Source organism: Muscardinus avellanarius, assembly GCF_963383645.1.
Source record: "Muscardinus avellanarius genome assembly, chromosome: 3".
NCBI lineage: Eukaryota > Metazoa > Chordata > Mammalia > Rodentia > Gliridae > Muscardinus > Muscardinus avellanarius.
In genome coordinates this window covers 57,789,447-57,803,297 of record NC_137788.1, presented here as the reverse complement: position 1 = coordinate 57,803,297, position 13,851 = coordinate 57,789,447, and the positions used below count along the sequence as shown (strand labels likewise).

At 38.7% G+C, this 13,851-nt stretch overlaps 1 protein-coding gene across 5 annotated transcripts in view; it reads right to left on the bottom strand.

Annotated features, from left to right (window-relative positions):
* The window catches only part of PDE4B (phosphodiesterase 4B), a gene marked incomplete at both ends in the record, with an annotated part of 454,207 nt that overhangs the window by 20,190 nt on the left and 420,166 nt on the right, over positions 1-13,851 (bottom strand). For 4 of the 5 annotated variants that reach the window (XM_080690739.1, XM_080690737.1, XM_080690738.1 and 1 more), the window contains one exon: positions 831-924. In XM_080690739.1, the coding sequence (XP_080546865.1) occupies positions 831-924 (94 nt within the window). Of the gene's footprint in view, positions 1-830; positions 925-1,579; positions 1,628-13,851 lie in introns of those variants that run through there. The other variant, XM_080690741.1, reaches the window with a different exon arrangement.

The following is a 13,851-nucleotide window of genomic DNA, read 5'->3' as shown; positions in this document are numbered from 1 at the left end:
CCATTCACTTTGCAGTACACTTTACAGATTCTGTAGGCCTTATGAAATTCAAGTAGTCCAAAGAGGTTCATTATACAATAGAATTGTCTTTGATCCAAGATCCCGAAAATCAAACAAGATGTGTGACAGTGATTGACAACCATGCATGAAAACCTGTTTTGTCACTGTCCTGTGTTAAGAATTGGCAAGGTAGCAACAAAGAAAAAGAGATAAAGGATCTGATGCAAAGACAATTCTGATTAGAAAAGACAAAATCTTTTAGAGATATGAAACCCTCCCCTTCCCTCCCCACTTATCTTTAAGAAATAACTTAGCAAAGCAATAGTCAAACTACTATCAAAGCTTATTCTCATGACTAACTAGAATTAGTCCTCAAACACATCACTCACGCCACACCTTAGAGGAAACCTTTTATTCGAAGCCCAGTTATTGGAAGAATTGAAAGAAACCCATGTCAGGGGAGCTAGTGGAGCTATCTTTAGGGTTTGGTGACTAGACCTTCTGTACTATTTCAGAGGTCTTGGCAGAGGTGGAAGTAGGTAGACAGATAAAGGGGATCTGTAGTCATATAAATAAAATTGGCCCATAATAGCCTTCTGTCTTTAATAGGTATGTTTTGACATCATCTTCTTGCTTAATTTGTTCCCATTTTCTTTTACTTTATCCTATTTAATTTTCTTTTTCTTTTACTTTATCTTTTTTTTCATTTTCTTTTACTTTATCCTATTTCAAATTCAAAGGGAATATTCTTCATGTATTACAGAAATCAATTTTGAGAAAGCTCAGTTGTGGGACAGGTTCTCCCCCCTTCCCCTCCAGTAATATCTTACCTAAGAAAGTATTTGAAATATACTCAGACACCTGGTTCCCTGATCTGCTCATCTCTGAGAGGTGTGTCAGCTCCCGGTTCAGCATCCTTTTGAACTGTTTGTGAAAAAAAAAATACATTAACCACCTAATAAAGAGCAAATTATCACTTTAAATGTTTCCAACTTTACTTTCTAGGAACCAAGAGACTGGACAAGCAGATACCAGTAGAAAAATGATACTGATTTATGGAACATAACATCTCCTTAATTTGAAATTATTCCAACGTCACTTTAGGAAAAAATATTTTTCAAAGATTTTTTATAATTAATATCTAATTTATTTTGAAGATGCAAATACAGGAAAAGGAATTTCAATTAGAGGTCAAAATAATTTTACTTGAAAAATTTAACTACTTTAGAAAATAAATTTTTTGGAAATTAACTGTAATATACTTTGAGGTTAAAAAAAGTAAAAACCTGTGCAGTGAACGGAGATTAAGGAAAAAGTTTAAAGGAAAACAAAAAAAAAAAAAGAAAAAAGAAAGCATCTTTTAAAAATGCAGTATAGTAAGGACAAGATTAAAATTCATCACAGTATATTTAAATAAAATACAATATGATGTAACATGCCCTTGTTTCACAATAAGCAGACCCATGGATTAAATGAACACAGAGATGAAATCATTACAGATGTCCATGTCCCAGAGAACATATAGATGTAAATGTTTCACATTCTATCAAAGACACACGGCACAATCAAATTAACCCACCTTGATGTAACCCCAAGATACAGATAACAAATAGTTTGCCTCAGGCATTTTGAATATTCTTCTTAACTCAATCCACAAAAATCCCTTTGGAAGAACTCAGTTCTGAAAGAGCAATCCCGAAAAAATCAGGAAAGCCCCGCAGATCCAGTGGTAAAATAGTCAAAACTTGGACAAAACCTCCAAAATTTATGGCATTTCCTAATCCAGACCCAGCCGGTTGTCACACTCCATTCTTGCTAGAAGCCTATGCTTCTGCTTAGTGCCTGGCAGAAGAGAGTAATGAAATCAGGAATTGCAGGGAGGAGCAGAGCCTGTCCAAATGTATTCAGCTGGCCGGCTTGAAGCACTTGTCAATTTTGAAGAGTCCTGGTGGCCGAAGGGGGTTTCCACCCTAGATTACTTCTACTCAGCTCAACTCTGCAAGAAAGCAGCAATTCTTCCTTCCCAGGGAATTGCCAGACTGGGAAACACAGCCATCTTTTAAAAAGGAGAAGATTAAAATGGAGGAAGCCCCATGAATATTTAAGTAAATTTGAAGTTGTACCCTCCCCCATTTCAAGGAGGTGTGCCTTAACCCTCTCTCTCCCCTGCAGACCAGCCCTCTGCAGATGCGTCCTAGGCACGGAGCTCAGCCACTCTCATCCTTTCAAAGTGACGGTGCATTTGATTAATTTATTCACTGAACGTTTTTTAAAAATTGAGAAATGTTCACACCATAGCTGTTTTCAGCCGAGGCTCCCAGTATACAAGAATTTTTTCTTTTAACTAGCTCTTCGGGGGGCTGGAGGGTTATCTGCCCACCAATGGTGCGCTAATGCGGTTAACCTTCTTTCACAATGAGATGAATAGAAGTGGGACTAATTTATTTCATTTGAAAAGGACTCCATGTGCTTGTGTGCATTTTTCTGCACTCCATCAGCTCATTAATATGCATATTAGATGGCATTCAGCAAATGGATTAAATTAATTTAACCTCTAGGGTATAAGAGTGTGTTAGGAAATACAATAGACCATTTGCTGATGATGGATCATTTGGGGTTGAGTGACTCTTGCTTATTTGGCATTTAAGTGTTTTACCCTGCAATTCATGTTAGAAATCTTTAGGAGTTAATCTAATTCTTATTTTATGTTACCAACCTAGGGCATGTTGATTATGTCATACTTTTCCTGTAGGCTCCACTGCTGCCCCTCCTCCTTGTCTGCATTACAGCACAGGCAGGAGGACAGCCTAGGAGAGAGCCCGCTGCAGTGGGATTCCCTGCCCAGGCCCATCCCACTCCTCTCCTCCCCTCCCTCCCCTGTTATCCTATCCCTTGGCTCCCAGGAGTTCCTGCGCAGCACAGTGAAAGGATATCTAAGCGCCATGGCAACAGCTTTTTAAACTTGTAATTGGCTCTCTTTCCTGTGAGGCATTCCCCTTCCAAATGAGCATCCTGCACCAAGACAATAGCTTCACTTCAGGCATCCAAGCCCCAGGTCATGCCATTGCCTGTGCGCAGGAGACCCAGCCTTTTGAGGTGAAGCCAGTGCACATCAGGACTGCTGCCTGCCAGCTCCTTGTACTCTCTATCATCCCCAAAGAGGCACAATGGCCCTCTTCTAAGTAGCCCAGCTTGCTTATGTGTGTGTTCTCTCATGAGACTGTATGTTGGCAACAGTAACCAGGCATCTCTGAACCAATCATCTCAGCTAGTGTATTTTCCTCATTGAAAGTGTAATTTTCATCTCCAGGTGAATTGTATATATACCAAGTTATTTTTTAAAGATGGATCTGATCTGTCATAAGAGCCTCTTGTCTTCAAACCTCAACAACATTGAAATTTAGAAGCTAGAAAAGACAGACTCATGTACTTTGATGGATCTGCTGAATCTTAGTAAAGAAGCAAACTTTACTTGGACCATTTGAAAAATATTTTTTATAAAAAGCTTAGCGGCAGATGATTTCTTCTATAATCTTTTCTGTGCTAGGCTTGATCAAACACAGTGAATATCCTCATCTTGGGTCCTTTGGTATATGTCAAATACTGAGGGTTATTTTAGAGTCAGCCAGGCCTGTGCTCATTCAATAAGGCTGTTTTCATCATGTATCCAATATATATTGAATGCTTACAATGGCTAGGCAATGCAATGAAGATAGAGGAGTATAAAAGGAAGCAAGCAAGCAAACAAACAAAAAAGCTTTTCATGCTTTTAATCAGTTTTCATTCTAGTAGAAACACTCAGCGACGTTAGGGTACATTGGTTAACCACAACAGTTGACAATCTGGAGAGGGTGGGGCTAGTTCCTTATTAGCCACACTGCCCCCCTTTGACTCAGAAGTTAGATAGAAATCAAATCAGAGAAGGCCAGAAGAGGCAAGATTGTCCTGCTTATTTTCTTTTAATAGTATCCCATCGCCACAGTACTCTGTTGGAACACCATGTCATCAATCAGACCAAATGCAGGAGCAGAGAGGAGGCTCTTAGCTATGGGGTGAGAATAAACCACACCCTTCTCCCCTCCTCCACACTCACAGAAGAGATCAGAGTAGCCCTGTAAGTAAGAGGTGAGCAGATTAATACCACCCCTCCTTCCCATACCTAATTCTCCCATGGGCCTTTGGCTATGGGCATGACGATGCCATAAAAAAGAGTCAGGTTCAAACAGAAGGATCACAGGCTCACAACCAGCCTCAGCACCTTAGTGAGACCCTGTCTCAAAATAAAAAAATAAAATAGGGCTGGGGGTGCATCTCAGAAGTAGAACACCCACAGAGTCATCTTAAGGCAACCATAATACACATACCACGATGAAGTTTGTAAATGGAGGCCATTTGGTGTCAGAAACCAACCCCATCCTTTAAATGCTGCTTAGCAACAACTGTTGGTTTTCCTCCTCCGTAAGGCAGGGCCCAACCACACCGACTAAGGCAATCATTGCTCTCATCAAAAAACACTTATGAAGGCCCCACTTATGTTGGGCTCTGTACAAACCAAGGAGGGGAGACACAACCTTCAGAAAGCAGATGGGCTTCTTGTACATTCTAGCAAGGTAGAGTCCAATTACTACAATTAGTTATATTGGATGCATCAAAAAATGGAGTAGATCTGCCAATGTGTTTGAGGTTAAGGCAAAGGGAACAGCTGAGGAGCTCAGCTTGGTTGGGCGTTCCGTGTCTAACCCCCACATGGGAGTTCTTCTGGTGAGCTAGAGGCAGCTGGGGTGCAGTAGATGAACCTTGATTTTCATTCTCAGGTCTTACTTCCTTTCTTGTGAAGTCATTGTACCTTTCATATGCGCAAGAGAATGATGTGTGATTTTAGGGTCTCAGCCTCTCAGCCCTAAGCTTTCATGATGCTGTGATAAATTCTGTGGCAGCTTCCTACAGTTTGAACACATTGTTTACCAGCAACCAATACTTCTCAGAAAACAAACCTCCCTGCACGCTACTGAGAAAAACAGCAAAAAAATAGGAAATGCTCCAGACTATAAGTCAGCAACAAAGGAGGAGAGGTACTTATCACATCTTAGAGTTTTCTAGTCTAAGATTCTTAGATTCTCCCTACTTGTCAAGTTTAATGTCTAGTTCAAATATGAAGGTAAGATAGATCCTGAATAAAACTATGTCTCAAGGAGTTACAGGATTGGAGGGTAATGAACGTTACTTACTTCATCAAATTCGGTAGAGAAATCCACAAGCAGGAACACACTATTTCAAAGATAAATGTGTCTCTACTGTCACATATACACAGATCCTATTTTTCTTTAAGAATCTGTCTTCTCAATAAAACCCTTTTTGGGCCTTCCTAGAAATAATGTTCCCCGAGGAAATGGCCAAAGCCTCTTTTCAACACTGACGAGCAAAGTTTGTGAATGGACCTTTATAACAAATATCCCTCCAATGCCTCCCTAAGCTTATGCCCGACAGGAGATTAGCAAACATTGCTAAAAAAATTGCAGTTATTTTTTGAAAAGGGAAGAAGGTATCATTTTCTATATAAGTTATTTAACATTACTTGTCAAGGGTATACCTCCTCTATAATCATCTGTAATTCTTTGGAGTGAGGCTTTCTTTAGTAGTGAGAAGTTACTTTAAAAATATAGACTATCTAGCAGTTGTTAACATTCAATTACACTTGATAGGGAAATTTTGTTTGATGGGTTCAATTTTTCCTTACTTCAGTGCTACATACTTTATTCTTTTCTTCTGAGCCAGTTTCTTCTGAAGTGATGCCACACTTCCACCTTTTTCTCTATTTCTTTTCAAAGGACTAGTTTAAAGTTTGTGCAAAGATCCACAGGCAAGGTAGCTAGACACTATCCCGCTAACAAGTTGTTAGTTAAGCTAACCACATGGGAAAGGTAGAATAGAATGATCTCAGACTTCACAGATATAAAATGTGGTGGCTTTATACTTCTCATAATAAAATAATCCAGAAGATAATACAAGGAGCTGATATCAAGCCTATGAAAGAGCTACTCTTAAAACTAGCTTAGGAGCCGGGCGTGGTGGCGCATGCTTGTAATCCCCGCGCTTGAGAGGCAGAGACAGGAGGATTGCGCAGGTTCGAAGCCAGCCGCGCGTGCTGGTTTAGGAGACCCTGTTTCCAAAATGAAAATGTAAAAAATAGGTCTGGGAGTGTAGCCCGGAGGTAGAAGGGCTTCCAGGAACCCCAGTACCACAAAAAAAAAAAAAAAAAAAAAAAAAAAAACTAGCTTAGGTTTGTCAGGGGTAAGTCCTAAGGAATCAGAAATCTCCTTCAGCCTATGGAAGACTTGCCATTGATAACCTCCTGATGAAGTCAGAGAAAATTATCAGGAAGGAAAGAAAAGGTGCCAAAGAGAGGAAGACAGCCCCAGTGGCTGCTCCTGTGGGTGGCCGTCTGCGTATGAGCCCAGCTGTGAGACAGGCGCCTTATTGTGTGGGATCTTCCTGTTTTTGCAGTGTGAAACAACTGCCCAAGTCATTAAAGTCACAATGACTTTATTAGGGACTAACTTTTGACTCATATTTTATACTTTGTTAGTCACAGCTTTATAAGAATTCCTGGGCATCGGAAAAGCGAAGCTGCTGACATCTCCTCCCGAAATCACAAGAATGCTAGTCGTGGCAGAAAGAAGTTGAGTCGGGAGGTAGAGTTCAGTGAGAAATTATTGCAAGCAGCGTCTGTCTCTGCCTTAGCTCTGAAGTGAACCAAATGGGTGATCTTGAGTAAGGTGGGGGTGACTTCTCAGGGCTTAGTTCTTGAGCTGGAAAGTAGCTGATTTCTAAGGTTCATTTTTACTTTAAAAAACTGTACCTTCCATAGGAAGAGATGAAGAATCACAAGAACTAAACTTAATTCTTAAGTACCTACACTTTTGTTTGCAAATTTGACTTTATTTATTTATTTATTTATTTTGCTGTACTGGGGATGGAACCCAGGGGCATTCTCCCTCTGAGCTACACTCCCAGCCCTATTTTTTTCTTCTTTATTTGAAACAGGGTCTCACTGAGTTGCAAAGGGACTCACTAAGTAGCGGAGGTTATCCAGAAACTGCGATCCTCCTATCTCAGCCTCCCAAATGCTGGGATTACAAGTGTGCACTATATCACACTTGGCTCCAATCTGACTTTAAAATAAAAAAAGACATAGAACAGGGATGTACTGCACTTTCTCTAAAACCCTTTATAAATCTCAAGATGTCCACAATCCTCGATATTTCAGATTATCTGATAATGAACATCTCATCCCTTCCCACCTTTCAGTCTTTCTCTACAATCGCCATCATTCTTTTGAAACTCCTTGTTCAGTTTACTTAATGATATGCTCGTCTTCTTTGAGAGGCAAGTGAAGTAGGATTGGTAAAACAAGGAAGGCAAAACAAGGATAGAGAAACAAGAAATAGGATAGGTAAAACAAGGAAGAATAGATAGGTGATTGTCACTTAAAATCGACTGATACCAGAGACTATAATTTCAGGATGGGCCACTCTGGTAAACAAATTCTGCTGTGACCAAAGCGCTTATATACCAGAAAACACAGGTCATGCTCACTCTCCCTGTGCCAAATCAGGGGGAGACTCATCCAAACACCTTAGAATACTCGATTCCAATTTCTCTGCTTAACTATCCAGTTGTGGAGTAATCCATGGCAAATATGTAGCTAATAAAAAATAAGCATGGATATCTCTACCATAAATCTGTCACAAAATGTTGGTATTTATGATAAAGCAAAACCAGAATCAACTCCATTTTCAGGTTAGAGGACAAATATTTGCTCAAGTGACACACAAGAGGCGAAATAGGGACAACCCAGGTGACACACAAGAGGGGAAGTAGGGACACTGTACCCTGAAGACTAGGTCATGAACAGCCCTCAAAATCTTTTGGTATTTCTTCCTATCTATCCTGTTTGGTGTTCTCGATTTTTCTTAGAATTTCTGAAATCTTTTCAAGAGAAGATGACACACATTATTAGCATGCTAAAAAATGACCTTTCCTAGACCCACAGTAATTCCCACTAGAATGTTTATAGAAATTTCTCATGACCCCAACATTCCCTTAACTCTGCAAGTTGCTGCAGTTACATGATTAAGTAGACAGCAGACACTGTAACTATTTATGCCTACAGACTGATGTATTAACTTCATGTAGTGTTACAGATAATATTTATAAACCATACATGCTTATTATATATGTTTGTGTGTATTTTTATATATGTAGGTTTCCCAGATTTAGCACATAAAAATTCAGGATACCTAGCTAAAATTAAAATTTATATAATAATTTTATTATATACACAATAATGTTATATGTATTTCAGTTATTATGTGTTCAAATAGCCCATAAAGAGATTCAAAACCAGACATCGTGATGTGTCAGGTTTAGGTGTACTGCATGTTTTTAGAAAATTTAAAATTTTCAACTTATTTTTTTTTTTTTTTGTACTGGGGATGGAACCCAGGGGACTTCTACCTCCATGCCACACCTCCTGATGTGTTTTATATTTTATTTGGAAGACAGCTATGCTCACCACTATACCACCAACTCTGACTTTATATTTATTTGGAAACAGGGTCTCACTGAATTGCTGAGAGCTTCATTAAACTGCTGAGGCTGGCTTCGAACCTGTGATCCTCCTGTCTCAGCCTCCAACGTGCTGGGATGACAAGTGTGCGTCACCATGCCCGGCTCAAAGTTGTTTTTAACAAAGGCTTTTTTTTTTTCTTTTGAGAAATTCAAGAAAATCTGCAACTATTCCTAGATATGACAATATAATTTTATGTACTTGACTACTCCCCATTGATAAAGACAAAGAAAGGTATTTTGTAAGATTTGAGTGTTGAGCTGATAAATATAGCAGAAGCTTTTTTTCAATGTTGTAGAAACTAAGAAAAACCAATCAAGGTACACTCTTTAGTTAGTCTTTTCTTTTTTCCTTTTTCTCTTTTTTTCTTCCATTTAAGCCTTCTAAAGCTTTTTCTGGCCGTGGATAGTTGTTAATATTTAACCATAAGATTCAGAGTCAATTCTCAAGCTGTGGGATATTATTGTGATTCCAAAGAAAATGACCAAAGTTTCTTTTGAAATATAATACATCAAGAATTAGAAATCATTTTTAAAAAAGAAAAAAAAAAAGAAGTCTTACCATGAATCAGACCCGTGGAACTTCTAGTCTAGGGTCCTCTTTTGATTGGTAGAAAACAATCCCTATTCTTAAGGACCTTCATATGAGCCTTAAAAGCAACTACACAGAAAAGAGACACCACCACCTTATATTCTGACTTCATTTCCATCCACTTTCAGTTCATTAAAATGTTTTAAATCCTGCTTTACTAAAATTTCCAATATTGTTGCAGCTATAAAATTCCACCACAGCTTGCTTTTGAGATCACTATTCTACCGTCTTCAGGGGCACCATGTGGCATGTATTGTTTAATATTAATTATATTGATTTTAGCTAGTGACTTTCACATACTCCTTGAGCTGAAAGACAATGGGAGGCTTTACAGTTGCTTTAGAAATGACTGCCTCTGGATTAGCATTTTCTCAGGGCTAGGACAGCAAACTAGTATGGCAATTTTTAAAATCAACTCTAGGGCTTGCTAATTATATAAATGAAATCTCTGGGCTACACAGAACTATCACTTTCTTCCTCAAAAGCATACATCTTATCTGTTTTGGTAGGTTGATAATCCCATGCTAGGATATGCGCATACAAATTGAGAAGAATCTGCTACAGGTTGGAGGTTTGAATATATTTTTGCATTGTAAAGGATAAATAAAAGCAGTTTTAAATAATTTTATCCTATTAAGAAAGAGCTAAATTTGGTCTATATTTTCTTTATTATTGTAGCTACCATGATTTAGAAGAGATGGCACGCTTTGAACAACAATGCATTTAAGATGTATAGATTTGTTGGGCTCATGGAAGGTGGGGAGAGGCAGTGTCAGTCTTGGGTTCACCGTGCATGTGTGAAGAAGAGGCGGTGCTGGTTTTAGATCTGCCTTACCAGTGGGCCCTAACAGCACAGAGGAGACCCTGTCAGCAAACCCAACACCACAGCAGCATGACATAGGAGCACCTGAATATCCACCTGAGTCTGTCGATAAAGTCCTATACCGTGACTTAGTCTGAGAGGTCATTGATTTTCTCAGAGATTAATCTTTCTCAATTTTTTTTTTTTTTTTTTTTTGGTGGTACTAGGGATGGAACCCTTCTACCTGCGGGCTACACTCGCAGACCTATTTTATATTTTATTTGGAAACAGGGTCTCTTAAGCCAGTGAGGCTGGCTTTGAACCTGCATGATCCTCCTGTCTCTGCCTCCCAAGCATGGGGATTACAAGCATGCACCACCACGCCCGGCCAATCTTTCTCAATCTTTATGAAGTTGGAAATTATATATTCAAGGTGGTTGGCAAAGGTGTTTGAGACCGAGTGGATGCTCTTTATTCCACAGGATTTGTACTTGAAGCTGTTTTGTCCCTGGATTTTAAAAGAATTTGAACTCATGGTATTTTCCTCACTTTGGATCTCCTTTTGGGGAGAGGTTTTGGTTGGTTCTTTGGCACTCAACTCTCTTCACTGTTGACAGTAGCTTATATAATTAAGTAGAGAATTCCCACAAGATGCCTCTGCAGGTGTGATGCAGTGCCGTGTCACAAAGATTGCATGACACATGAGTTACTCATAGCAGTTCAGACTTGCTGGTTGCCATTTAGATTATTCACCAGTTAAGGAGTGTAAACCAGAATTGCCAGAAAGATAGATGAAGCACGTCAAGTGAAAACCATAACTCAAATGGCCTTATGTGTTTAAGCCATACCATTTAAAAAGTCTATTCGGAGAGGTCTACCAATGGATAACTCTATCCGTTCATGCTTCTGTGATTTAGCCAGTTTCCCTAAATTAAGAAACCTTAGAACTTTTTGCCTATTGACCAAAGTCACGACTAACTAGAGATTACCTGACGTAAGGATAACTGTATCAAGTATGCATTTTGCCCAGATTTTGACAGTTTAGATTAATCCAGTAACAGACATGAACTGATTATACATGCAACTGGAGCGAGAGAGGGTATCAGCAATATGCTGGGGACGAAATATGTGAGCAAACAATGGCAAAATGATTAGGCTGCTCTTCTCCAGACACAACAGACACAGAGAGTGGCTGCATTACAGACACAGCACGTGCTCTTAAGTATGTTCCCTGAGGAGTGCAGGACAACAACTACAGTCAGTCCCTGCAGGGTTGAAATTCTTGCCCATAGGATGCAGATGTTTGGAGAGAAAGACAAACCAAATGGTGCTAAAGCAAGCCAACCCAACATAAACACATACACACACGCATTCACCCCAAAAACCTGCTATATTCCTGGTCACAAGAAAAGAATACCTGTCCCTGAAAAGTTTGCTCCTCATTATCTGACTCTAGCATTAGAGAAGTCTCAGGAGCAAGGTGTCACACACCTATCACATTCAACTAACTCATGTATGTTCCCCATCAAGGGCACTTTGAGGAGTTTTTGTGAACCACATGGGGATTTTTCATCTAACTTAATTAGAAAGCTTGAAAATGTCCATAGCAAGTCCCTATGTGCAGCCAGTTGTAGTACATATAAGAGGAAACAGTATTCCTGGGTTCTAATGGGTTTTCCACTAACAACATACATGGTCCTAAACAAAATAAGGTTTCTGAACCTTGTGCAACTAATCCCACAAATATTTATTTGAAAGCCTATTATGTACCTAAATCTATTCTAAGTGCTGAGGGTACAATAATGAGCACAGGAGATACAATTAAGCTTCCCCATAACTTTAAAATCTAACAGAGGAGATAAGTAAAAACCAAGTTTTGCAACCCCAAACAAAACCCAAAAATTATTATACCAACAAGCTGCTGAGTTAAAGTAATTAGAGAAGGTCTCTCCAAAGAGAGAACATTTAAACTGAGGCTTAAAAAATGAAAAGGAACCTTGGTTGACCTCTAGCTTTAAAATTCAATGGCTGTATGTTTTGTTAACAAATTATACAAGAAAACAATAAATTACCCTTTAATTTTTATTTATTTATTTATTTATTTTTTGGTGGCACTGGGGTTACTGGAAGCCCTTCTACCTCTGGGGCTACATTCCCAGACCTACCACATTTTATATATATATATATATATATATATATATTTTTTTTTTTTTTTTTTTTTTAAAGGGTCTCTTAAGCCAGCATGGCTGGCTTCAATCCTCCTGTCTCCGCCTCCCAAGTGCAGGGATTACAAGCGTGCGCCACCACGCCCGGCTAATTTTTATTTTTTAATCTCTGAAGTCTGGAACAAAGAGGAGATTTGAATCTGAGCCTCAAAATTTAGCAGCTAAAGGGCTTGCACAAATCAGGTGTTCCTCATGAATCCTGGGTTTGCATTTGCCAATGGGATATAATAAGACCACACTCACAATGAGTACTTTTGAGACTGTATATGAAAGTGCTCCTCAGATATGTTTTGTTACCGTGTTACACTGGATCTAGCAACATGAAAATAATAAATAGCCACACACTTAAAGAGAATTGACTGTTAATGCTCTATCTTAGAACCACAGAAGGTTTTGATAGCTAATAAGCTCAAAATTCACAAATGGGGCTTAGACATCTTTATGTTGTCCTGTAACCAGCGTTCCCTCGGGTATAATGTTCCCAGAGTTTTCTGGGAAATGTAGTTCTGGATCATGTGATTAAATTTATAAACCAGTGATCAATACAAAAAAATCTTTTCAGAATTCTTTCTAATATCCACTTATGAGAGCAGCTCATACTTTATTCATTTTAATTCAAAATATTTAACCCATTCTTAAAAAGAATCGATTTCTGCACAGGAGTTTATATTTTTCGTCCATTTTTGAGAAAAAGCACTCCTATTTAGCACTGTTAGTAGGGGCCCTAAAGAGTCTTTCTTGAAAGAGATATATATTTCAGTTTGCATGCATGCAAATTTTACTATGCAAGATATATAATACAATATTAGAAAATGACTTTACCTTAAGACTTTTAACATACAAAACAAGAATATTAGTATAAGGATATTTTTAATTCATTCCAATAAAAATAAACAAAGTCTCTGCAGTTGAATGATACTGATAAATCCTTCAAATAATACTGGCAAATCTTGAGATATTCTCAGGGACGCTCCCATGCAATGGATAAGAAAGATGCAAATAAGCTTTGTGAAACCGGATCCTGAATGTTAAAACACAGCAGGAAAAGTTTCAGTGGCAGCTCACCCTGTCAAGAATATAAATAATGTACTGGCCTGGCCAAGAAAAACATACCCATTGCATCAGTAAACACAGATATATCTAAATCATCTCACTCAATTACAGAATGGAGCCAGCAGTAGCAATCACAATGGGCAGGGAGGGGCTGCAGGCCAGGAGGGCACTGCGCCCTTTCAGGTGGTAAATAGGAGCATTTGGCCAGTTAAACGGGAGGAGTTGGAGTGAGTTTATTAGAGACCCATCAGAACATCTCTAGCTTCTCATACAACAGGCAAAAGTACGCTAGAGCTAGTTCGGAGACTGAGGAAAAGGGATCACAAGTTCACATCCAGCCTCAGCAATTTAGCGAGACCCTGTCTCAAAATTTAAAAAAATAAATAAAAAGGTTTTGGGATATAGTAGAGTTCCTGGGCTTAATCCCTAGTACTGGAGGGAAAAAATGTTGAAAATACACATAATTGCTAGACATTGTAAACATGTTTCATAAATTTAATTTTCTGAAATTTTTAAAAACCTTTCCATCTTTAGGATTCTGTTGTTCCCAC